We start from the raw sequence: 26,499 nt of genomic DNA, 5'->3' as shown, positions 1-26,499 counted from the left end.
CCGGTAAACAACTTCCGGTTCAGGTTTGTGAGCAGCAGAGGACAGAGGAGTGTGGTGAGTCTCCATTTATCACATCCGTGGTGTTTGTATTGGCAGTACTGTCCTGCCTCTGGCTGCCAGTATTATATCCTATAGGTGCCCTCCATGCCCTGTGCTTTAACCATACACTGTTTATGATCCTTCCATAGGTATCCATATACGTGGTGAATGATGCCAGTATTATCTCTGCTGCCCTTCTAGGCCTTTACAGTGTATGAGCTCAGTGCTAGCTGCACCCCCCATATTATATGTGCGGCCCATATGTATACAGTGTGTAATCTATGTATTATGCATAGTCTTTATATGTACTATATGACATCCTTATATACAGTGCACATCACCTATACTGTATAGAGTACCTGTAGTATACAAGTGTATATGGTATGACCCTAATATCACCTATACTCAGTTTATATACATTGCATCATCTCTGTAATATCTATACTGTCCTTATATACAGTCACCTATACTGTACAGAGTACCTGTTATCTGCAGTATACTAGTGTACATTGTATGATCTCTAGTATATGTGCCACCTGTGTATACATTGTATCATCTCTAATACCTATACTGCCCTTATATACAGTGCACATCACCTATACTGTATAGAGTACCTGTAGTATACAAGTGTACATGGTATGACCCTAATATCACCTATACTCAGTTTATATACATTGTATCATCTCTGCAATATCTATACTGTCCTTATATACAGTGCATGATCTCAGTATTGTTCATACTGTCTATAGGCTATACAGTGTATGATCCATATATTACATGTGCTATCTTTATATATGGTATATGATATATTACCCATACTAACCTTGTATACGGTGTATGATCTCTAGTATATGTACTCTCTGTATCTTCATTGTATAACCATAATATTACCTATGCTGAGATTATATACATTGTATCGTCTCTGCAATACCTGTACTGTCCTTATATACAGTGCATGATCTCAGTATTGTTCATACTGTCCATAGGTTATACAGTGTATGATCCATATATTACATGTGCTATGCTTGTATACATTATACGATCCCTGTATTACTTTTGCTGTCTTTATATATAGTGTATGATATATTACCCATGCTAACCTTATACACATTTTAAGCTCCCTATAGGCAATTTAGGGATCCTAGACTGTATATTAGGACAGTATAGGCAATATGAAAATCATACAATGTATATAAGGATGACGTGTAATATGGGGATCATACACTAATCTTGTATACATTATCACCTGCATTGTCTTTATATACAGTGTAGGATTCCTACATTACCTATACTAACCTAATGTACATTTTCTATATTACCTGGACTGTTATATACATTGTATGATCCCAGTATTACATTTACTATATATAATTACAATCCAAATATTGCCTGTACTGTTTTATATACGGCATAGGATACCCATATTACATACAGTGTACTGTCCTTATATACACTATATGATCTTTATAGTACATGTGCTGCCCTTATACAGGGTGCACTCGAAAACCCAGATCCAGCGCTATATGTCAATATTGGTGTCCTATATTGGAATAGCAATAGCGTTCTTGAATAGGAAGGCAGGGGCGCGCTACACGATGCTATGGCGCATGGATTTCAATATTGTGTTGTGGCCCCTGTAAGAGAGAGTAAAGCCTAGTTGCAAAGTTGAAGAGTAGCATGTGAAGCAGAAATCCGCTGTCCGCGTCTCTCTAAATCCAGTGGGACCGCTGCTGCCAAGCATGGGCCTCCACCAAGGAAAAGCAGTGCAGTTACCAAAGGACTTACACCAAGGGAGACGGCACTACACCTGCTGTGTCATATGGTGGGCAAAGGACCAATTCTACCGGGTGACAGAAGAGCCGTGCGCGGACCTCCTCCAAGGAACAGCTCTAGAGCTACAGATCTTTATTGCACTTCAGAAAATGTTCGTTTTGGGAGAAGGAGGGTGAAGAGGGAACAGACAAGGATGAACGTCTCACAACTCTTGGGGGTACCTTGAAACATGGACCACCACTTTTAGTGGATATTGACTCACTGTGCTGTTAAGCATATGTACCACCCCCGGCCATGCTTGCTGGATCTTGTGTCTTTGGTCAGGTGCATCCTGCCACCCCCAGCGTTCTTCAACACTAGGGACACTTTATCACTCACAGTGCAGGGCAAAGATGGATTTTTTGGGAAAAGAAATGGCTGCTGGGTATCCGGTACTGTGGATTAGCACAGAGCATCACGTCACGGAAGGCGTCTGTGTCCACTAGGCTGAAGGGTAACATTGCCATAGCAATGCTTGCATTAAGGTCGGGTGGTATTTTTTTATGTTCTCATAGATGGAGGATGGAGGGCTGGCTGCTAACCTGGGACATGCTGGAACATGGGGTAGATGCCAATGTCCATGAAGGAGGTGGTGGTGATGATGCTGGCAGCTCAACGTCTGCTGCAGGGAAGGCCTGAAATAGACATGCTACTACCTCTACGCAAAACTGCCTCTCTGTGCTCAGAGGCTCCTCATGATCAGGGAGAGCTACAGCAGCCGAAGAGGAGGCAGGATGAGGCTGACTCTTTGCCCTCTGGTCCAGCTGGGCTCTCCAAGGCATCGGGTGGTGGGAGTTCATGTGATTGTTTGTACATGTTGTGTTGAGGTTCTTTGTTCTTGCCTTGGTCTAAACTCTTACCGCAGATCTTACAGATGACCGCTCTTCTGTCATCACGTGTGCTTTCTAAGAATGCCCAGGCTGCACAAGTCCTCTGAGCAGACCTAGCTGTGGCCCTGATATTGGTACTGCTGCGACTAGTAGTATCTGCGGGTGACGGCACAGTCCTTGTGTTTGTCTCTGACACCCTCCTCCCTGTCTTAACATGGTGCTGCCCAGCAATGTCCATCTTTTCCTCCTCCCACTACAAGCTGCTAACTTGACTCTACCTGTCTGTCCATGTTGCGCCTCATTATCTTCCTCTTCATCATCCTTCTCCTCCTGAGTGGTCTCTGGATCAGTCAACATCTGGAGCTGGCACCTCTGTTTTCACGTCCCCTGAGTACACATTGCCTGCGGAGGGCTGACCGCTGCACTGACCCAGCCTCCTCTCCCTTTCTGGAGGTAAAACAATGGTTGGGCATCAGTGCATTCAATGTCTTGGTCTTCTCCCTCTGGTTGTTTGGACTGTCCCGTTGGTATCCATGACACTGGATAATAAAACCGCTCCTCATACTGATCCATGTGGACTGCATCAGAGGCTGCTGGGGCTTTGACACAAAGTGAAGTAGAGGGGATGTTCATGGCCAACTGGTACAGACTGACTGCTGTCCTCCACAACAACCTCTTTATTGCGAATGTAATGCACTGGCAAAACCACTTCTAAGCAATTGCAGCAGGCTTGCCTCGCCTCCTGGAGAACTTGATGTTGCTTTAGTGGGAGCTGCTTGAAGTGCCAACTTGGCCCGTCCTCTACCACCACCATGGACACATCCCTTCACCCTTGCCTTCTTCATCTTTCCTTTTTATTTTGCTTACTTTTTAGTGTAGTTTCATGTAACTGTTCAGCTTACTTTGTAGTTTGCAGAAAACCACTGCTAGCTGCGTACGGCCTGTAAATAATTTGTAGTGGCCAGACTGGAGACTTTGAACGATGTCTGAGGCCACTGACACACACTGTGTGTATTTGCTGTTTCCCTCTTTGGGTTTCTTTTTGTTTTATATTAATGAAAAGATGCACCTCCAACTAAATAAGCTGAAATCTCTGGGAGGTAAATATGTGAGAACTGAAGGCCACACAGTCCAGCTTGTATATTTGTGCACCTTCCCTGTTTGGCGCAGCGTAACTGAATTCCTCGCACCCAACTGCTAGCTGCGTAAGGTCTGAGGATAATTCTTAGTGACCGGACTGGCGACTTTGAATGACGTTCGACGCCGCAAACAACTGCAATATTCCCCACACCAAAGCTCAAATGCAAGATGGAGGACACATTTGGTGACATCAAGACACCCTGACTGCAGATTGGCTGCACACTGTCCTCTGCAGCAGGCATTATGGGAAATTTGATTTTTTTTTTTACGTGACTTTCGCTAAAAATCAGTTCAGACTTTCCCAATATTGGGCTGATTTTATTGCTTGACCGATCAAGTTGAGCAACACTAGTTGTGTGTACCGAACATCTTGAACTCTAGGGAAAGGCAATATATTTTCCTGTGCAGCGAGTGTTATTAGGGTCCTTTTCAACCCTGTCTTTGGCTTCTCACCAGGTCCACTTTTATTTGATGATGTTTGTCACAGTTGGGAAAACTCTCGCCATGGAGATACGAAAAACTAGGTTTTGGTTCATGTTCTTCATGTATTCTTAGGCATGGTGCCTCCCGCTTGTGATGAATGTGTAGAGCTCGATTTTTGTGACTGATAAATGATCATTGATGCCTTACTATGACGCCCTACTGTAATTACTAGTCAAAGGAGGAACCTGCTGTGACTACTATGGGAGTGGTACTGTGTAGGTGGAGGTTGTGTGCTGTGACTAGTATAGTGATTGCCGGCTGTGGCTACTGGAGAAGTAGGAGAAGCCTGCTGCGCACATAATAGACATAGAAGTTGGGGAAGCCTGCTGCGCACATAATAGACATAGAAGTTGGGGAAGCCTGCTGCGGACATATTAGACATGGAAGTCGGGGGGGGCCTGCTGCGGACATATTAGACATGGAAGTCGGGGAGGCCTGCTGCGGACATATTAGACATGGAAGTCGGGGAGGCCTGCTGCGGACATAATGGACATGGAAGTCGGGGAGGCCTGCTGCGGACATAATGGACATGGAAGTCGGGGAGGCCTGCTGCGGTCATAATGGACATGGAAGTCGGGGAGGCCTGCTGCAGACCTAATGGACGTGGAAGTCGGGGAGGCCTGCTGCAGACCTAATGGACGTGGAAGTCGGGGAGGCCTGCTGCAGACCTAATGGACATGGAAGTCGGGGAGGCCTGCTGCAGACCTAATGGACATGGAAGTCGGGGAGGCCTGCTGCAGACATAATGGACACGGAAGTCGGGGAGGCCTGCTGCAGACATAATGGACACGGAAGTCGTCGAGGCCTGCTGCGGACATAATGGACACGGAAGTCGGGAAGGCCTGCTGCGGATATAATGGACACGGAAGTCGGGAAGGCCTGCTGCGGACATAATGGACATGGAAGTCTGGGAGGCCTGCTGCGGACATAATAGACACGGAAGTCGGGGAGGCCTGCTGCGGACATAATAGACACGGAAGTCGGGGAGGCCTGCTGCGGACATAATAGACACGGAAGTCGGGGAGGCCTGCTGCGGACATAATAGACACGGAAGTCGGGGAGGCCTGCTGCGAATATAATAGACACGGAAGTCGGGGAGGCCTGCTGCAGACATAATAGACACGGAAGTCGGGGAGGCCTGCTGCAGACATAATGGACATGGAAATCGGGGCGGCCTTGATCTCACATTGACCATAATGGGTCACTTTGGAGATGCAGATTTGCCATGGATATGTTGTGGAATCTGTAGCAGAAATCCATTATGTGAACATAAACCGTATTGTAATGACCCGCAGAATAAAGTTGAGACATGATTTATTCTGCATGTTATAAAACATCTCTAAAAAGAACTAATGGCAAAATTGTAGGTTCTTTTTTTCCCATCCTTGCCCCCAACCCCCCCAAAAAAGTTGTTTAATGTTCAGATATTCCCTGAAAAGTTGCCATTGAAATAAAGTGCTTCTAGCGCGCATCTCTTGATGGAAAAACTACAGCTAAAAGAGATTGTGTTCATGTAGACGACGTGCACTGGGAAGGCTGTGGATCTTCCGCATGCAATGTCGCTGCTGAAATCTGCAGCATTTCCGCCATGTGTGGCCATGCCCTGAAGGGGATAATTAAAAACATTTACAGCAGACACACATCACAAATAGAAGAAGAATGGTTGATACCACCACAGAGCTAAAATCCTTGTTTTTATTAGAAATAAAGTAAAACACAAAAAGGTTAGCGGATGTCTGACTACAATGTAACACCTTCCCTCTTTGTGAGGTTTTTGTCCATCTCAGAGGTGCGTTGTGGGTATGAAACTGGCTTCGGATTGCCACCCAGCTGGTAAATGACAAGCCTGGCCCGTAATTACATCTAGAGACTGGCATCAGTAATAATCATTTACTGGCTATGTTAATTGCCGGTAAAAAAAAAAAAATAATGTTATGGCCAGATGGGGACTCTTCTACAGCGGATAGAAAAAGTGCCATGTTAGAAAATCTGACAAAGGTGAATCATTTCAGAGTTCTATCCACCTTCAATGTGACCCGTTATCTGTACAATGCCATTGGAGAACAAATTGAAAGCATTTTAGGGTGGAAAAATAAAAAAAAAGCTAAAATAATGTGTTTCCATAAGTGTTCACCCCCCTATTTTTGTGGATGTGGGTGTGTTCACAATTAGCCAATCACATATAACCTCCTGATAACTAGTAGTCAGCACTCTGCTGCCATTATTTACAGGGATTCTGATTCCCCCCCATATAAAGTTCGGCTCTTCTTGAAGGATTTTCCAGACAATTTCTTAGTTGGTCCGTAAAGATCTTACAAGACATCAAAGGAGTCTGATTGTTGGAAGGTGTCAGTCAGGAGAAGGGACCAAAACATCTGCAAGACATTACATGTATCATGGAACACAGTGAAGACATCAGCAAGAAGTGGATTAAATGTGGCACAACAGTGACATAAACAAGAACTGCACGTTTGTCAAAAAATTGACGGAAAGAAGAAAATTGGTCCGGGAGGCCAAAAGGCCAACAACAACATTAACCCTTTCCAATCCACTGTCTGACATCTGAAAACATTCTGAGTGAAGGCTGTACAGCTCTGATGTCGGAAGACGTCCAGCAGGGTATTCTTACTGTAGATTACTGGCCGCTTTTTTGTCGGGGGGCCTCTCCAGCATGTCCCATACCACAGTGCTGGCTCCAGTTTGTTTGCTGTTGCAGAATTCCTTTTAAGTGCGAACCAATCACATCCATATCTGTGCCTTGTCATAAGTATGTATGTTATAAGTGTGTATAAATATGCATGCCTCTTCAGATCCAATCCATAAGCCTGAAGAAGAACCCTGCGTTGGTTCGGAAGCTCGCTATTATTACATCATGTATTTTTGTTAGCCATTAAAAGGTATCATATCTACAAGACTACGTCGTTTCTCTTGCTGAGAACAATCACATCAGGCTTGAAAAAGACATGTAGTCGAAACGTTGCCTTTAATTATATGGAGCAATAAAAAGATTTTAAACTTTATTCTACACCTTTGATGCTGCCGCTTCTGCCTTAGGCCGCCTGCAGACGAGCGGGTCGGATCCAGCGGCGAGAATTCTCGCCGCGGGACCCGACCCGAGCGCCTGCAGAGACGAGCGCGTACTCACCCGCGCCCGGCGGCCCCGGCTCTTTCATGTGTCGGCTGCCGGGCAGCCGGCGCATGCGCAGACCGGAGCCGGCGGCCGGGTGAGTGACGTTTCTGTGCGAGGCTCTGCGAGCCCCGCACAAAAATAGGACATGCTGCGGTTTGTTTGCCGCGCAACATTTCGCGCGGCCAAACCGCGTCCGTCTGCATAGGAGTGCGTATTGTAATGCACTCCTATGCAGGCTTTGAGCGGCGGAAATCCCGCGGGAAATCCCGCCGCGGGATTTCCGCCCGTGTGCAGGCGGCCTTACTGTTAAGAACTCAGGTGACAGCTGCAGCCAATCAGAGTTGAAAAGTGACAATGCAGCTTCTAATTGGCAGCTGCTGTCACCTGTCTTCCAGTGGCGGAGGACTCAGAGTAGCCAAAGCTGCTAGCGGTGCCCCAGGGGACCACAGACAGGTGAGTATGCATTAACTCCTGTCCAGCCATTACATATCTTTTTTGGTACCATTAAAAAATATAACTTGACATAAAATATATATGGAAATGCTGCATAATTGTCCACTGTGGAAATATCACACTAATGCCATGGGTGTTGCCTTGTGCCACAGGTTACAGGGTAGGAGTTGGACAATGAAGTTACAAAAAGAGGAACTTTTATTTGTTCTAACAATCTAAAAAGGAAGGGGTTAAGTAATCTGAAAACTGAATGTAACTTCACCGTAGATAGAATTATTGTCCAACTGGGTCTAGTAACAGTAGGCTGGGTTCACACAGGGCTGATTTGTCACGGTTTTGCCGCGGTTTTTCTGTTGCGGTTTTGACGCAGAAGAACTGCTTCTGCGGCAAAACCGCTTCAAAGGTCAATTTGGGCTTGTGGATTTTGCTGCGGATTTTCGTGCGGATTTCAAGCATTTTTTTCCGCAACGCTTTTCTACTTTTTGTCGCGTATTTGGTGCGGTTTTGGCTGCGTCCATAGAGGTCTATGGACAAAAAAGCGCTGCGGAAACGACCAAAGATTGGACATACTGCATCTTTTAAAACCGCAACGCAATTGCATTTCCGCACTGCGGCTGTGCGGAAAAAATCCGTCCTGTGAGAACAGCTTTTTGGCAAATCTCATTTGTGCTGCATTGCACTGCAAACGCAGCGGTTTTGCCGCAGTGCGGATATGCAACGGCAATCCGCGGCGAATCTGCCCAGTGTGAACCAAGGCCTCCTTCACACAGGGCGTTTGCAGAAATGCAGCGTTTTTCAACGCTGCGTTTACTGCAGATTCCACCCGGTTTCAGCAGCTCGGCTGAAAACGCAGCCAAGGATGCTGAAAAGAAAAGAAAAGTAAGGCTAGGGTCACACAGGGCGGATTTGTTGCGGTTTTGCTGCGTTTTTTCCGTTGCGGTTTTGACGCAGAAGAACTGCTTCTGCGGCAAAACCGCTTCAGAGGTTAATTTGTGCTTGCGGATTTTCGTGCGGATTTTAAAACCGCGACGCAGTTGCATTTCCGCACTGCGGCTGTGCGGAAAAAATCCATCCTGTGAGAACAGCTTTTTGGCAAATCTCATTTGTGCTGCATTGCACTGCAAACGCAGCGGTTTTGCCGCAGTGCGGATATGCAACGGCAATCCGCGGCAAAACCGCGGCAAATCCGCCCTGTGTAACCCCAGCCTCATACCTAGCCGCTGCAGTCCGGGTCGCGGCCACTGGTCTCTGCGTTGATCCAGGCTTCCTCTGTACTCCCAAGTCTATTGCCGTAGGCCAGGTTTGAGAACCTTGCCTCCGGCAATAGAGTGCTGTGATTGGTTGTCGGCGCTGGCTCGATGCCCAATCACAGCCCTTCATTGACTGTCTCAGCCAATCACAGCTTGCCGGCGCTGATTGGCTGAGACAGTCAATGAAGGGCTGTGATTGGGCATCGAGCGCGCCGACAACCAATCACAGCACTCTATTGCTGCAGGCGGGGTTCCCAAACCTGGCCTACAGCAATAGATTTGGGAGTGTTGGAGAAGCCCGGATGAGCGGCCGCGACCCGGACCGCAGCGGCTAGGTGAGTATTACTTTCTTTTTATCCTCTAGCCTAGCTGGGACTGATTTTCGGGGTAGGGCTTCTAGTGCAAGCCCTCACCCCGAAAATCGGCGAGCGGTTAACGCTGCCAAAAACGCGGCACCAAGTGTTGCTGCGTTTTCAGCAGTGCTAAAACCGCTGCCCATTCATTTTAATGGGCGACGCAGAGCTGAAAACGCCCCAAAATAGAACATGCATCGCTGTCAAAGCGCAGCGTTGGGAGGCGCTGCGTTTTCAGCCCTGTGTGAGCAGCCCCATTGAAATGAATGGGAGTGTTGTACAGCGTTTAGTGCTGGGCTGAAAAGGCAGCACTAAACGCTGTACAAAACGCCCTGTGTGAGGGAGGCCTAATTGTTTGTATCTAAGATCAGCTTTAACTCACACCCAATGCAAAAGGATTGCAGCCAGTATTACACAGGAACAAGAGATAGATTCAAATGCGCCACAGTTCAGAAAAGTAACCCACTAGCACAGTGAGGGCGAACCTTTTAGAGACGGAATGCCCAAACTGCAACCCAAAACCCACTTATTTATGGCAAAGTGCCAGCATGTCAGGGGGCGGGGCTTATCACGACGTAGGATTTTACCCCAGTCGTTATAAAAAGGACATGGCTGCTTTAAAATAGACAGTGTGCAGATTCTGACTGCTTTTAGATGCGGAAATACTGCAGAATGTCCTCAGTGGAAATTTCTGTTGCAAATTCTGCAGCATTTCCACATTCAAAAAGCAGTCAAAATCTGCATGCTGTCTGTTTTGAAACAGCCCTGCCCATTTCCACCACATGTAAACATACCCCAGCGGTAATAGTAACCCCCCCCCCCCCCCCCCAGCAGCCCCCCAGTGTAACAGCGACACTCCAGAGCGGCCCCCCAGTGTAACAGCGACATCCCACATGGAAGGGGGACGCCTGCTGTAGGCCCCTATTGTTTTTTACCTGGCCTTAAGGGTGCCCTTTGCATCAGCGCTGCCTCTGCCGCCCGTGCGGCTGCCGATAGGATGGCACTTGAAGAGGCCCCGACGCTTACGCTCTCGGGACGGATCTTCAATAGGGGCCGCCGCTGCCGTCTCTGCAGCCCGTGGCGCTGCCGAGGTTCGGCCTCTCCTCCATGAGCAGGACGGCACTGGAATTGGCCCTTCCGCTGCTCCCCAACCAGAATGGGAGTTGTGAGAACAAACAAGCCCTCAGCCAATCAGAAGCTTGGGGCGTTAACAAGTGTCAATGCTGGTGCATTATGTCGCCATCCCTAACTTCTGGTGGCGACATAATACACCAGCACCCAGCGCTGTTAGCAGCGCAGCTGTGTGAATGCCGGCAGGGAGCCGCGGCCCCTGCCGGTATTCACAAGTGGTGAGCGACCGATGGCGGCGCGTGCCAGTGGGGAGGGCTGTGAGTGCCGGCTCTGGCACGCGTGCCATAGGTTCGCCACCACTGCACTAGAGAGTACCACTTGCAGTCCATGTATCAAAAACTTGTTCCCCAACAGGTGGATTTCATAGAAAATTGTAAAAAAAATTATTTAATGCAGACATCCATGGTACCAGGCTTCCTCTGCTAGCAAACGCTGTTCTAATACTCAGCTGGTCGCTCAATCCAAAAGAAATCACGTCAATCCTTCATCCCTTATAACAGTCCTGCTAAGTTTATATGGATTTAATTTAACCTCTCAGCGACCACCCATACGCCTTTTTATGGTGGCCGTTAAGCAGTCTTATTCTGATGCATGCACCCAGACCAAGCATTCTCATATTATATACCAACCTTTTATGCAGCATAGTATCAAACGCTTTGGAAAAGTCCAGATATACAAGATCCAATGATTCATCCCGGTCCAGTCTAAAACTTGCCTCCTCGTAGAAGCTGATCAGCTTGGTTTGACAGGAGTGTTCTCTCATTAACCCATGCTGATATGGAGTTATTCAGCCATTTTCCTTGAGGTCCTCTGGGATGGCATTTTACCCACAATAGAAGTAAGACTTACCAGCCTGTAGTTTCCAGGTTCACTTTTTGACCCCTTTTTGAATATTGGCAACAGATTAGCTACGCACCAATCCAGTGGAACAGACCCCGTCACTATAGAGTCCTAAAATATATGAAACAAGGGTATGTGTATCACATTACTTAAATCCCTTAAAACCCAGGGGTGTATGCTATTTTTAAGACGGCTCTGCACTTCTTCCTGGTGTAGACTGGTGACATTTAGTGGAGAGTTTACTTTATCACTCGGCATCTCACCTGACATTTCATTTTCCTCTGTGAATACACTGGAGAAAAAGCTATTTAATAGATTTGTTTTCTCCTCATCACCCTCTACAATTTCTCCTACATTATTTATTAAAGGGCCAACACTTTCAGTATTAATCTTTTTACTATTTATATAGTTAAAGAATAGTTTGTTAGTTTTACTCTCTTCGGCAATAAGTCTCTCTGTCTCCATCTTTGCTGCCTTTATCTGCTTTTTACATTATTTTTCTCCTGTACAGGTTTTTAGTGCTTCTTCACGGGTTTCTTGATTTAGTAGCTTAAACGCTTTTTTTGTGTTCTCTTTACATCTTTTATTAAGCCACTTTGGGTTTCTCCTATTCCTAAATCCTGTTTATTCCTGTAAGGTACGAGTCCAATTTTTCTTTTTTTTTTCTTGACAGTATATTCAAAATCACGGACAGACACCATTTCTAATGCACAAACTGGAAACAACAGTGAAACATAAAATTATAAGTAATATGGCTTAGAACTAGAGATGAGCGAACGTACTCGTTTCGAGTAATTACTTGATCGAGCACCGCGATTTTCGAGTACTTCCGTACTGGGGTGAAAAGATTCGGGGGGCGGGGGGAGGCGTGGCGGAGCGGGGGGTAGCAGCGGGGAACAGGGGGGAGCCCTCTCTCTCTTCCTCTCCCCCCCACTCCCCGCTGCAACCCCCCACTCACCCACGGCGCCCCCCCCCCCCCGAATCTTTTCGCCCGAGTACGGAAGTACTCAAATCTTGGCGCTCGGGCGAAAAAGGGGCGTGGCCGAGTAGGTTCGCTCACCTCTACTTAGAACACATATGAACATATTATCTGCATTTGCTTGCAGTGATCATTTTACACATCACAATAATCTGTACAAGTTTCTTCAACTTCAAAAAACAATTCGCAGGCACATTATTTCTTCTTACAGGCAATTGAAAAAAGACATAAACATTTTTTAGACTCCCCTATTCCTCCCCAGGCAGTCTACTTAGCTTATCTTCTCCCTGCAGATCTTCTCCTGTCTCCTGCAGTCCCGGGGGTCACCTCACCTCCAGCTGGCTGATTCTTCTGCTTCCTGTGACGTCACATACATTCACAGGCAATCTTCTTCCTGCCCAGCAATGTACGCTACGTCACTAGTTCACAGCCAAGCAAGGAGTGCCGAGCTATTGCAGAGACTGCGCATGACCGCTTTCTCTGCAATAGATCAGCCTTCCTTCCTAGCCATTAAACGCTACGTCACAAGGATTGTGTTTACCTATTCCCTTGGCACAGATTAATTCCACACAATTTACCTACAGTATAACGTGCCTCTGGTGACAACTTTGAGCATGTAATAAAAAATGTACCTGCTACTGGCTCACTGTGTCATTTCATTATGATTTTATCTTCAATGCTTTGTAGTGAAACATCAAAATATATTCTATCCTGTTCCAAATTATGCTCACAATGTATTTTGAAAATCTTCAGACCTATCACACTTTTCTTTTACATTTCATTGCGTTGTGGCCTTGTGCAAATTGACAAAAAGAATCCAAGTTTTGCCCATCATTCTGCATTCAATACCCCATAATGATAAAGTGAAAACTGAACATTAGAAATCTTTGTCAATTTAAAAAAAAATGAAAACATGTTGTGCATTCACCTAAGTATTCACACCTTATACTCAGTGCCTACTGCGTTTTCCCAAAAATAAAACATCCTGATAATAAGCCCTAGCCTGATTTTCAGGGGGGGGCTTGAAATATAGCTATACTAGGTAAATGAAATGCAGCACTCGCCTCGCAGCCGGCGTCTCTGTCCCCCGCTATGGTATCTTTGGCGGTGCTGCAGGCTGCTCTGTAATCCTCCTTGCTGTCATCACTCTCTGGTAAACGGGCCTTTGAATTCCCCACCTCCAGCAAGTAAGCGCTGTGAATGGATCGAGCGCCAGCCAATCACAGCCGGTGCTCGATTATTCAGTGAATGACATCACTGAATGGCTGTGATTGGTTCATCGAGTGCTGCCTCTTATATTATATTTTCCTTGTCCTACGGCAGAACTCAAGGGATATTTTGTTTGTCTTCTCCGTAGAACCGCCCACCTAGAAGACAACTAATTAAACAAGATGTTATTCAATGAACTGCATACATAGAGTACATATAGACACAGGAACCCAAAAGCAGCGGTTTCATTTTGTCCTGTCTCCTGCAGGTGTTGCCCACCTATCCTGAAAGCCGTTTGGGTTTGAAATTTGTGACCCTAATTTTGGATGCAAGCAGCTACAATGGTAGCAGTGGGTATGTCCCCGGGCATGATGAGAGTGCTACCAGATAAGTTCCTGATCTTAAATCTTACAGAGCTAGCAGGTGTGCCCATGGGCATTGGCAATTTAGCGCCATTGGGTGTGTTCCTGACCATTATGCAAAAAACTGCCACCAGATGTTTTCCTTACCATAATGTTATAGGGACAGTGGATGTGTCCTTGGCCAGAAGGATAAAAGTCAGTTGGTGTGCCCCATGCCAATGTTATTGCTGTCAGCAATGGTATTCCTGGACCATTGAGCAGCATTGGTAATTGTATCCTGGACAAAGAGTTTTGTCACAAGATTCCTGGGTGTTTCAGTGCCAGCTGCTTCCCTGACCTTGCGGTGTATTATCAGTGCTCTGATTCTGCTCTGTATCGATCAAATATATATTGTATAATTATATTATTGTTGCTGTGGTTACCTGTTTGGCATTCTTGGCTGTAGTTTCCTTTTTATGGGCGCCGCTATACTCCACCGTTGGTGCGGTTTGTTGCATCTGTCGTCACTTCTGTTCCGGTGGCAGGGGCTGTTTTGTCACTTCCAGCCTGCGTGGCGCTATGTTGCAGGCTGCTTATGTTTTAGCTCCTGTTTCTCTTCAGACCCAGCTCCCAGTCTGGCTTGCTTCATTGAATGAGGGGGCGGAGTTGTTTGATGTAGAGGGGGAAAGTAATACCCTTTCCAATCCACTGTCTGACCTCTGAAGACATTATGATTTAAGGCTGTACAGCTCCAATGCTGGGAGATATCCATCAGGGTTTTCTTACTGTATATTGCCAGCCTCTCTGCTGTCGGAGCCTATCCAATGTGTCACCTCATGCAGTACTGGCTTTAGCCAGCATATAGCGCCGTTGTATAACAGCAGAAAAAGAGTAAGCCCCCTAGGAAGACCGGGATAGAAATTGGATTGGAAAGGGTTAATGGCACTGGGGTCTGTGCTGCCTCTTGGATCCTTATGTGTAAGGTATATATTGGCTTCCCACAGTGCTTTTATCAAGTAAAGAGTGCAATAAAAAAAAATTATATATATAATTTTTATTCATTTCCCCCATCCCAGATGTAAAGCCGCAGGGAAAGAGAAAACCGAAAACTAGACATAGAATATGTGTGGCTTGTGACCAAACTCTGCCGGAGGATTAGGAGGGAGATTTATGTGCACCGTGTTTGTCTCAATTTGGAAACCCAGCAAAAAAGCATGGGCCAGGTCCTAAAGAGGACTTTGTATAAGTTGTATTCAGCCATTCCAGGAAGACTGTTCCTCTGACATTTGCCCTGATTGCTCAGTTTCCCAGGAGAGTTCAGCTATGAAGCAGGAGGCGGAAAACGTTCTCCACATGGCTGAAGGCTCAGATGATTAACGACTCTCCAAAGGAAAAAGAATTCCACATAAAAAGAAGTGGAAGTTTCCTCTGCTTCCTCTTCCTCTTATTCTCCTGATAGTGATTCCTCTGATGATTCGGTCTCTAATGCTCCTATATCAGAAAATAATTTTCTTAAAAAACAAACGCAGACAGATTGATCAAAGCAGTTAAAAAGTTTATGGAGACTAAACAGGATACGTCTTCTTCCCAAAATCGAGAAAATGTCTTCCATTTTCCTAAAAGCCCATGTATTGCCAAGCCATCAGGTTTTACATTTCACTATGGAAACTGAATTGAAAAAAAATAATAATAAGCTAGACTTCAGTTCTGGATTTAAAATGGCATACAAAATCCATCCAGCTGAGACAGAGAATGGGAATCTCTTATCTTTTATGCAGCATAAAAGATGAGCGATGAAGCTCATCGCTCATCATGCAGTTTAAACAGCCGCCATTCAATAGCGACGGCCGCTGTGTATCTCAATGGAGAGGGGCGGGAGAGCGAAAGGAGAGAAATCTCCTGCACTGCCTCGCCCCCTGCTGGCCACTCCATGTGCGAGCCAGCTGTGCTAGCTCCCGTGCAGGAACACGGAAATACAGAGACCCCATAGTTACCTCCGGATCCGACGTCACGCATGCGCAATAGAGCACATGACGCGGTAGGCAGGGAAGCGTTTTCACGCTATCTTCCGCTGTGCTACAGCGGAAGATAGTGTGACTGACGGCTTCCGTTGACTGCAATGGAAGCCGTACGCCCGCAGCAAATAGAACATGCCGCGGGTAAGGACGTGTGATTTAACGGTGCGTAATTCCGCACTGTGAGCATTATGCTATTAGGTTCAATAGAACCTAATAGCTGCGGGGCAACGCTGCGGAAATCCACCCGTGGGAATTAGCCCTAATACTTGTATATGCAGCAATGCAAGCAAGGATCATTGTGAGGCAGCACAGAGTAGGCTTGGGACTTGGTCACTTTGTCTTCTTTTGCTGGAGTCTCTTGATATTTGGCCTCTGAAGTGAGAAAAGGGATCTGGAACAGAGGCGTGTGTAATAAAGCTCATTCTACCAACCAGGGAAGGGAAACTAGAATGTGAACGTTCATCCTGCTTGCTTGTTTTCCAGATTCTACTGAATTAAAGATGGGGCGCATTCTAGAAGCCGAGGATGTTAAAGAAACTTTCTAGATCCGATGTCATCGACTACTGTAAAATCCGTAATATCAATGCCAGGAACCAGACTAAAGATGGACAATGAACGGATATTAAATCTTACCCTGGAGATTATCTACCTGCTGACCGGAAAGGTGAGGGGTTATGGGAAATATGCCACATGACATCACTCTTATCACTGTTTATAACACAAGGATGTGACCGGACTGGTGAGGGCTCTGGAAATTATGTCACAGAACATCATTCTTATTGCAATTAACCCTTATTCTCTTAAAGGGGGGTTCCTAGTCATAGAATATTGATGATCTGTCCTCAGAATACGTTATGAATATCCGATTAGTGCATCAGGGTCCCAACTGATCATCTGATGCGAAGGAGCCACGGTGCGCCCTGAAGAAGTACACCATCCGTTATGCAGTGGTCCGAGATGTTACTGCAGTTCTTTCCCAGCTAACATTTTTCGGACTATATTATGCACGACTGGATGTTATACGGCTAGAACACCTCTTTTAGGACCAGACGTTTTTCAGGTTCCCCTTCTCCATTTTATCAACCCCACCTTTTAAGAGCCATCACTTACTTATTTTTCTGTTGGCATAGCCATATAAGTGCTTGTTGTTTCGCAGTAGGAGTTTTATTTTTTAATGGTGCAATTTAGTATACCAAATGTACTAAAAAAAATGCTTAAGTGGGGTTAAATGGGAAAAAAAACCGAGAATTATGCCATGATTTTAGTTTTGTTGTACACTCATGTACGATAAGTGATATGTTCACTTTATTCTGCCCATCCGTACAATCACCGCAATATAAAATATAGTTTTTCTTCCCATGTTTCACTACTTTCTAGAGAATATTTCTTGTAGCTATCTGTTACATTAGGAAGAGACCCATCTTTTTTTTTTATTCTTTCATCTATAGGACTGTGTGCTTCTTGATGGTTGGGTGAGCTGTAGTTTTTATTGCGGTACACACAACTTTTTTTTTTTATCACGTTTCAATTTCTTTGACTTTAGTGACTGCAAAAACCTCCTTAATTGACCCGCTTCCTAATTTGGAGTCAGATTTAGCTAATTTCCTAAAGATCCTTATTTTGTGGCCGGTGTTGGAGTCTTCCTCCTCACTAGCTTGTAAAACGCTCCCAATACATGAACTGGCCTCTTCTAACACTTTCTCCACCTTTCAATAACTACAAGCTAAATACGAACTTCCTTGCTATCTGTTACATTAGGAAGAGACCCATCTTTTTTTTTTATTCTTTCATCTATAGGACTGTGTGCTTCTTGATGGTTGGGTGAGCTGTAGTTTTTATTGCGGTACACACAACTTTTTTTTTTTATCACGTTTCAATTTCTTTGACTTTAGTGACTGCAAAAACCTCCTTAATTGACCCGCTTCCTAATTTGGAGTCAGATTTAGCTAATTTCCTAAAGATCCTTATTTTGTGGCCGGTGTTGGAGTCTTCCTCCTCACTAGCTTGTAAAACGCTCCCAATACATGAACTGGCCTCTTCTAACACTTTCTCCACCTTTCAATAACTACAAGCTAAATACGAACTTCCTTGTACCCATTTCTTCAGATTCCTACAAGTCAGGCACACTACAGATACAAACCCCATCTCCCGGACCCTCTATATCACACTACCCCCTGATAGGTATACGACGCTCCCACGGTCCACAGGGCCTCATATCCACATTGTACTTCCATCTAATCGCAGCAAAGACCTCTCACAACACTCCCCCGGCCCTGCTGAGATGGAAAACTGATACCAACTCTGACATAAGAATCCTTCCAAGATCTACTAGCATCGCCTCTATTTGTTTACCCTGCGGCTAATAACAAGCTGATACAGCTGTATATTGTACACCAGCGCTACCTTACTCCACTGAGGCTGCAGAGAGTGGGTAGATCATCATCTATGTGCATTAGATGCCCGCACGATTTTTGGCACATGATCAGGGAGTGCCCAGTTATTCGAGACTTCTAGGAAGAGGTCAATGACTTCCTCTTGGAGGTTTTGGAAACCCCTGTCCCTACTAGCCCTCAAATATGCGTCTTCGGGACACTCGATGAGGAGACTTGGCAGCACCATCTTAGAATATTCTTGAGAGAGGTACTTTTCTCAGCATGGAAAGTAATAGCAATACATTGGATGGATCGTGGGAATCCCTCAGTGTCAGTGTGGCGGAAATTGGTCAATTCCGTTATTCCATATAATTATATAGTTTATAAAGGGCGCAGATGCCCAGGAAAATGTGATAAGGTTTGGGGTCTATGGTGCGGTTCCCCACTAACGTCCTACCCACCACACTTAGTCTCATCCTCCATTTTAGGGCTCATGTCCACGGGGAAAATAGGATTTAGGATCCGCAGCGGATTTCCTGCATGCGGATCCGCATCCCATAGGGATGCATTGACCACCCGCGGGTACATAAATACCCGCGGATCGTCAATAAAAGTGATTTAAAAAAAAATGGAGCATGAAAAAATCTGGACCATGCTCCATTTTCATGCGGGTCTCCCGCGGGGACGGCTCCCGCGGGCTTCTATTGAAGCCTATGGAAGCCGTCCGGATCCGCGGGAGACCTAAAATAGGAATTTAAAGCATTTACTCACCCGCAGCGGACCGCGAAGCTCTTCTCTTCCTCATGGCCGCATCTCCCTTGGTTCGGCTCGGCGGATGTGCCCGGCGCATGCGCGCGGCACGTCGACGACGTGCCGGCGACGTGCCGCCGGCGTCAGGAATTCATCCGCCGGCCGAAAATGAAGATCCGGCCGTGAGGAACAGCTGATCTTCGTCGCCCGCGCCGGAAAGGTAAATGCTTTAAATTGCTATTTTCGGCGCTCATGTCCGCGGGGCAGGAGGGACCCGCTGCAGATTCTCCATGGAGAATCTGCAGCGGATCTGATTTTCCCCGTGGACATGAGGCCTTAGTGATTCAGAGACTCCCCCATTAACAAGCACATCTCGGGGCTGGAACCCGAGACCCACTGACAATGTGTCTAAACTCCTTCTCTTTCCCTCTATGTAAAGACTAAGGCTGGCTGTCTACGGGCGAGGTGTCCGTGCGATTTATCGCCGCAGATCTCGCAATGAAAGCTCGCATGACACGCTTTCCATAGGCTAACTATAGAAAGCGCAGCCTACTGCACACAAGCGGAAAAAATCACAGCGATTTTCTGCTCATGTGATTAAAATCGCGGCGTGCTGCAATTCTCCGCGGTGAGCCTATTATTAATATAGGCTCATCACGCAGACCTTTTAGTGCTCCTCCCCCGCGGCGGAATATCATTAGCGATTTTCTGTCGTGGCCATGGACAGGCGGCCTTGCGCTATTGGAGTGAATTGCCGACTTTGTCATATTCTCTTTTCTCATGTTCTCTTTTTTATGTAAAACATGAGAAGAGGGTTTTTACTTCCAGTTCAGGATGCAGAGATGAGTCAAATGCACTGCGTGCCAACTTCTGTGAAGAGCAATGCAGGGATGGGGAGCCAAAGCCCGTCCCCAGACTCCTCCGGACCTGTCATCTAAGCACCATAACTCAGCTTATGGCGCTCATAGGTTCCCTTTACATATCTTCAAAAACTTTACCAACTTTATCTTTCCATTTTTTTTTTAAGTCTCACTGGCAGACCTAAACATATAACTGTTTATACGATACCCCGCAATACTTCTGTATTGCAGGGTATTGTAACAGTCATGGTTAGCCTACGAAAGGGGCTGTGCCACATATTGAAGTTATTCTCTATCAAGAGGGAATCATTAACTAAATCGGCGGGCATTTATTAACTACTACGACCCCTCCAATCACGAGTGTGCAAAACACCCCGAAGGCGCTGCCCCCAATCATGCTTCGTACATTTAAGCAATTGGTCAGTAAGGGATTAATCACAAAGAACATGAGAAGTTATGGAATTATGGCACATGACTTATGTCTTATCTGCTTTAGTAACAAAAGACCTGATTAGAGGAGTGAGAGATTCTAGGAATTTTAGTGACCACCTATTTGTATAGCAGGCATCTTGTTCTTAAACAGTATTCATGAACGATATCTCAGTGTGGATGAACTGAGGCTAGGAAAGGACATTTTTAAACAGAAATGTATTATTATTATCTCCAATACCCAGGATTATGCTCCAGTGAAGAAAATATCGGGTGACTGTGGAGGAGCAAGCGGGCCCCAGAGCCCCATCACTGAGTCTCCGCACTCACCGATACAGGAGAGCAACAATGAGCAGAAGATCCTAGAACTCACCAACAAGATCATTGAGCTGCTGACCGGAGAGGTGAGACATTACACTGTAAGGGACTGTTCACATCACATTTTAGATTACATCTAGGGGTGTCTTCATTGTACAGCGGTTTGTGTGGGGAAAAACCGCAAATGGGAAGATGGAACAATACCTCTACAACGCAACATTTCTGCATGTCAGACCTTCTAACAAGCCTTGTAACAGTGACTGGGAATTAGGGTCGAAAGCCAACCTTGCACAGACAGCTGTTTCGGGGATTGGGGAAGGTGTGTGTGTGTGTGTGTGTGGGGGGGGTGATTGCCCATCATCAGTGTACAGTAGATTTCTGGCTGGCTGGGTGACAGGCCTATAGGCGTGGGTCAGGAAGGGTATAATTTCTCCTTAGAGCGAGCACCTAGAAGGTGTGAGGAGACATAAAAGGCCATCCATGTTCCTCTGGGAAATATGCAAATGGAAAGATGGCACAATACCTCTACAGCGCCAACTATTGGAAGGCAACATTTCTGCATCTCAATGTCAGACCTTCTAACAAGCCTTGTAACAATGACTGGGAATAATGAGCCGAAGCCAGATTCTTCTCCAGAAGGAAAAGATATCCATGTACAGACAGCTGTTCCGGGGTTTTTGCTCCTCATCAGCGTGCAGTAGGTTTCTGGCTTGGCTGGTGAGAGGCCTGTAGATGTGGGTCAGGAAGGGTATTTTTTTTTTACCTTAGAGAGAGTGTGGGAAACAATAACGTCGTAGACCACACTATTCTTTCTGGCATAAAAAGAACATACTGCTAGTTCACATCTGCGCTAAGGGGTTCTGTTTTCTTGCTCCGTTATGGGAGCAGGAAAATGGCACCCATTGGCACCCAACGAATCTCTCTTGTGATAGAATTGAAGTGTGCTGAACGGACCCCATTGATTGTCCCTTCAGTTTCTGTCTGGTCATCCTGTATTTTAATGAAATTCGGTGACAGGTTCAGAGCAGAACCTCGGATGCTGATCATAACAGGCCTTAAACCTGCCAAAACGAGGATCTACTGGTCACGGCTTCAGCATCGGCAGAGCTAGCTTCTACCCAGGGCTACCAACTATGATGGCCATAATCTGAAATGTGATGTGAACTGGTCATAACCCCAAAAATAGTGTCTGGATGATGACTGTTTCATTATCTGTATCAGGTTCCTATAAGATGCGAGGATGTCACTATCCATTTATCCATGGAGGAGTGGGAATATTTAGAAGGACACAAGGATCTCTACAAGGAGGTTGTGATGAAGGACCACCAGTACATCGCATCACCTGGTAAGTTGGTTAATGAGTATCAGTAATTAAGGCTGTCAGGCATGCTGCCAGATCAACTGTCATCCTCGAGAGATGTACTAATCTTGGTTACACATCATGAGTCTTACACAGCAGGTCTTTTGCAAGTAAATACATTGATTTGAGGTTTATAAGGTTAAACTCTAGGAGTTTTCATATTTTATAGGGTTATTGACATTGTAGACAGTTATCTTATATCCACAAGATATGAGATAAATATCTGAGATGCATGTCCCATCTCTAGAATCTGCACCCCAGTATGGGAGTCCTTCATCCCCCTTGGAAGAGTGGCCAGATGTATGGAAACAGCCAAGCGTGTTGTGTTCCGCTGGTTTCATAACTAGTGTAGCAGTAAATGGGAGTTATGAAAACCGCATAGCACAGCAGGCGCCACTTTTTCCGTAGTCCAGGCACCTCCCCATTTAGTTGTGGCCTGGATGCAGAGACCACTTCACCAGGTGGGTTGAAATAGAGGACGCTCGTTCTCTAGATGGGTGCAGGACCCGGAGATGGGATGTAAATCTGAGACATTTATGATATACCCTGTGGATGTGCTATAAATATCTAAGATTGGAATAACCCTTTAAATTGCATTTGTTATTTCAGATGATGCTGCTGTGTGTGCATGATGAATAAGATTTGTTGTCCATTATATGACTAGTATTCTTCATTTCTAGCAGTTTTCCCTTGTGCAGTCTAAATATTTAGTTCTCAAATACCCTGAGCTGGTGCATAGAAACTAGCTGCTATGATATACACTACAGACAGAAAGTAGAGGAGATCCTACTCCCCTAATCATTATGTCTCGTATACACAGAATCGGCACCATGGAACACCATAGAGAAGGGCTGAGCACTGTAGATATAATTCCAGTAGCTGTGAGAGAGTAAAACACTTACTATTAGCTGCAGCTTCATCTACCTGTGCATCCAAGGGTGCGCTTACCATGAGGCGACCTGAGACCGCTGCCACAGTCTACAGAACCTCAGAAAGGCGGCAGGTTGCCACCCGGCTGGTAATTATTTTTTTATCGGCCATTGGTTAATTCATAAATTTATTAGAGGAATGACAGAGTGCAAAGTTCTAAGAAAAGATGTTCCACAATTGTTCCATGGGGAATACAAGTATTTACTAAAGCAGCTGTGAACTGACAGGTCCTTTTTAAGACGTTATTTGATAGGTTGCAAAGAGAACACACCAATGCTGGATCTGTGTTCCCAGTTAAAACCCTGAGAAGGGGTGCAACGGCCCCGAAACGTGTCTATTATTATATGCTCGATTAACTTTTTAAGCTCGACGACTCAATTTTTGTTAAAACATGTCTCGTGCCTCTTTGAGTACAAAAGGATTGCGCCTATAACCACATTTATCTCATATAATATATATTGACCCCCTCCAAAAACGTATCACAATTTGGCCACCAGTTTTTTGTGTTTTTTTTGTATTACTTAACCATCTCTTTTCCTGTGCCCTTCACCCTTAGCAGTGGTCTCAAGGCCAGTATGACTATAAATTTTAGCACTTAAGTTGTTTTGGTGGGACAACCCCTTATCCACAACATATCCACAGTATGAGTGTCTGAACGGTTGGGGTCTGACCACTGGGACCCTCACCAGTCATGAAAATGAAGGTCCCAAGTCTCCCCTTGTATGAATGAAGTGGTGGTCATGTGTACACGCTACCTCTCTATTCATCTCTAAAAGACTTCTGTAGATAACACTGTACTATCTCGTAGACATGACCACCACCCAATTCACTCAGGGAAGACTTGAGACCCCAATTCTCTTCATCAGTGAGGTCCCAGCAGTCAGACCCCATCGATTAGACACTTATCCTATGGATAGGTGATAAGTTTTTTTCGTCGGAAAAGCTTTTTAAAAAAGTCTCAGTCTGTTAGATAACTTGTCACTATGCCAAAAGTTTTTATAAAAGGTTAGTCAAAGGTTTCGATCCATAGGGGTCTAGGTCATTACAGACTCCATAGGCTTTCTATGAAGCCTGTACACCACTATAAGCAGTCACAGAAACAGCTTGAATAGGCACAGCGCTCAGATGAGTGCTTCTGCCTGTTCTTTTTAGCAATTAGTGAGGGTCTCACCACCTGGACTCCCACCAATCAAAACTTCTGACCTGTCACTATGATAGGTATAAAGTTTTTTTTTTAGAAAAGTTAGTTACCCTTTTAAATATTACAGAACTTGTACATACTGTTTCATACTTTGGTCTTCAGCCTCCTCATGTCTTACAATTGCGATATAGTGTATAAGAACTAAAATGACCATGTTTGAGGATCTATCTAGGTAATCTAATCAAGTTGTACTTTGTCCATCAGATGAATCTGTCAACAGACAAACCCCAAAAATACCCTCCGTGGATGCAAGTTCACCAGATAGTAGAAATGGTCATACAAGTAAAACTGACGGCAAGGTAGAAGCAGGATGGCTGGTTAAAAAAAGCAAGAAGAGATCTAAAGTTGAGGAATCGGGGAGACAAGGAAAGATTGTATCTTCAACAAACCCTTACGGAAATACAAACTGTACATCTGCTTTTACAAGTCAGTTGTTATATTCGCAGTGTCCACCTACTGATATCGAAGAGGAAACCAACTCATGTGATGGAGGAAACCCCTATAAACCTACAGAGTATGTCCAACAGTTTCCATTGACTCATATTAAGGAGGAACCAGTCTCTTGTGATGAAGATGGTGCGGAGATCTATATCCAGCCGGATCCTACACACTTCTCATCTCCTCGTGTTGAGGAGGACATGGTCTCTTGTGGCACCATCGCAGTTCATGGGTTGATTAAATCAACAGATCATACATATCCTTGTATTCGTATTGAGGAGGATGGGAACATTACCGATACAGACAGTTACCTTCCCGCAGATCCAAGCCATCGCTACGCTTCTATTCTTATTGAGGAAGAACTAGACCCGTGTAACGGAGGAAACTTCACAACCATTTATACACTTACAGAACCTAAACCACAATTTCCAACTCGTTCCATTAAGGAGGAACCCGTCTCATGTGACAGCGGAAACCTCACAGACCCCAATATTTATACACCCAAAGATCATACACCACAATATCCATTCATTCACGTGAAGGAGGAACCGGTCTTCTGGAGTGAAGAAAGTCTTAAAATCCCATCTAGTAACGCACAATTTGAGTATAGCTCTCCTCAGGATATTAACAGTACAGAGTTTATTGAATACATAAGCATACATAAAGGAAAGGCGCACGACTGCGGCGAATACGGCAACCAGTTATTTTTCAACTCTAAGCGCATTAAGTCGGAAAAAATCCCATCGGAACAATACCCATTGTACAAATACGGAAAATGTTTTTCGGAACCTTCAACTCTTTTCACCCATCATCGGATTAGCAATTCAGAAGTCCCCTTTAAATGTTCCTACTGCGGCAAAAGCTTTGTGTATTACACGCATCTCATGACCCATCAGAGAATTCACACGGGAGAGAGACCGTATGCGTGTTCTGTCTGCGGGAAGCGCTTTGCACATAACTCCACTCTTGTCACTCATCAGCGGATACACACAGGAGAACGTCCCTACGTTTGCTTCCAGTGTGGGAAGTGTTTTACGAAAAAATCGAATTTAACGACTCACAACCGCATTCACACGGGAGAAAGGCCTTATTCCTGCACCAAATGTGGGAAATGCTTTGGAAGTAAGAGCCATTTTAACAGACATGTAAAAATCCACAAAAAAGAAACAAACTGTTTTTAAGACTTAGGAAGTCCCAACCTTCTTGCGTTGGGCTCATGTGAGGCGAGTTTGAGTGGCACATTACTCTAACAGTTGGTACATTAGCTAGTTTATATTAAATTATTTGAACAAACATCATTTTTTTTTTAAATCAATTTCTAATGATGGTATAAAACTAATAGATGCTGTGGATGACAAAAATGTTTTTAGGAGTGGCGGAAAGTTGTCATTTTATTAACTTTTTTAGTATTATTATTGTTTTCTATGATGTCTTTATATGTTCATTTGAGGAATGTTAAAAAAAAAAGAAAAAAAAAAGAAAAGACAAAATGGAAACCTTATTTACAAACCTTCATAAAAAGGGACAAAATTGCGTAAATAAAACCGATGAAAACTTACGACTGGTTTGGTCAATGTTTTTACATTTTTAAAAAAGGCTGTCATTCCTTAACCGATTCGTGTGACTCAAGATGTACTGGTGGAAACGAATGAGAGGTCATCAAAGTCCTACCGCAATCAGGTTTTGGTGAATGGTCCAAGGCTTTCTGGGCTAAGTGCAAGTTAATCCACAACAAAAACTCAGGTTTTGCTGCAGTTAATAGAGGTGGAATTCGCATGCAAATTCTGTGGTGATTTTCGCTGTTTAAACATACCCTAAGAGTGCGTTCACACA

At 45.1% G+C, this 26,499-nt stretch overlaps 1 protein-coding gene across 1 annotated transcript; it reads left to right on the top strand.

Moving 5' to 3' along the window:
- Positions 1 to 26,224, top strand: LOC136587567 (gastrula zinc finger protein XlCGF53.1-like). The gene is made up of 5 exons (XM_066586234.1): positions 1 to 54; positions 16,492 to 16,672; positions 20,665 to 20,823; positions 21,959 to 22,082; positions 24,433 to 26,224. Exons 2-5 carry the CDS (start codon positions 16,559 to 16,561, stop codon positions 25,845 to 25,847), a joined length of 1,812 nt encoding a protein of 603 aa, XP_066442331.1. The 5' UTR covers positions 1 to 54; positions 16,492 to 16,558; the 3' UTR covers positions 25,848 to 26,224.
- The last annotated feature ends 275 nt before the right edge of the window (positions 26,225 to 26,499 follow it).

The sequence above is a fragment of the Eleutherodactylus coqui genome, chromosome 13 (genome assembly GCF_035609145.1).
Source record: "Eleutherodactylus coqui strain aEleCoq1 chromosome 13, aEleCoq1.hap1, whole genome shotgun sequence".
NCBI lineage: Eukaryota > Metazoa > Chordata > Amphibia > Anura > Eleutherodactylidae > Eleutherodactylus > Eleutherodactylus coqui.
Note: the sequence above shows the minus strand (reverse complement) of the source record. Positions and strands in the feature narration are given on the sequence as shown.

What these genes read in the sequence shown, in the direction of transcription:
- LOC136587567 (XM_066586234.1), top strand. Translation starts at nt 16,559, where the DNA reads ATGTCATCGACTACTGTAAAATCCGTAATATCAATGCCAGGAACCAGA. An exon ending in TCTACCTGCTGACCGGAAAG is followed by an intron (nt 16,673 to 20,664) that starts GTGAGGGGTTAT and finishes TCCAATACCCAG; the next exon opens with GATTATGCTCCAGTGAAGAA. An exon ending in TTGAGCTGCTGACCGGAGAG is followed by an intron (nt 20,824 to 21,958) that starts GTGAGACATTAC and finishes TATCTGTATCAG; the next exon opens with GTTCCTATAAGATGCGAGGA.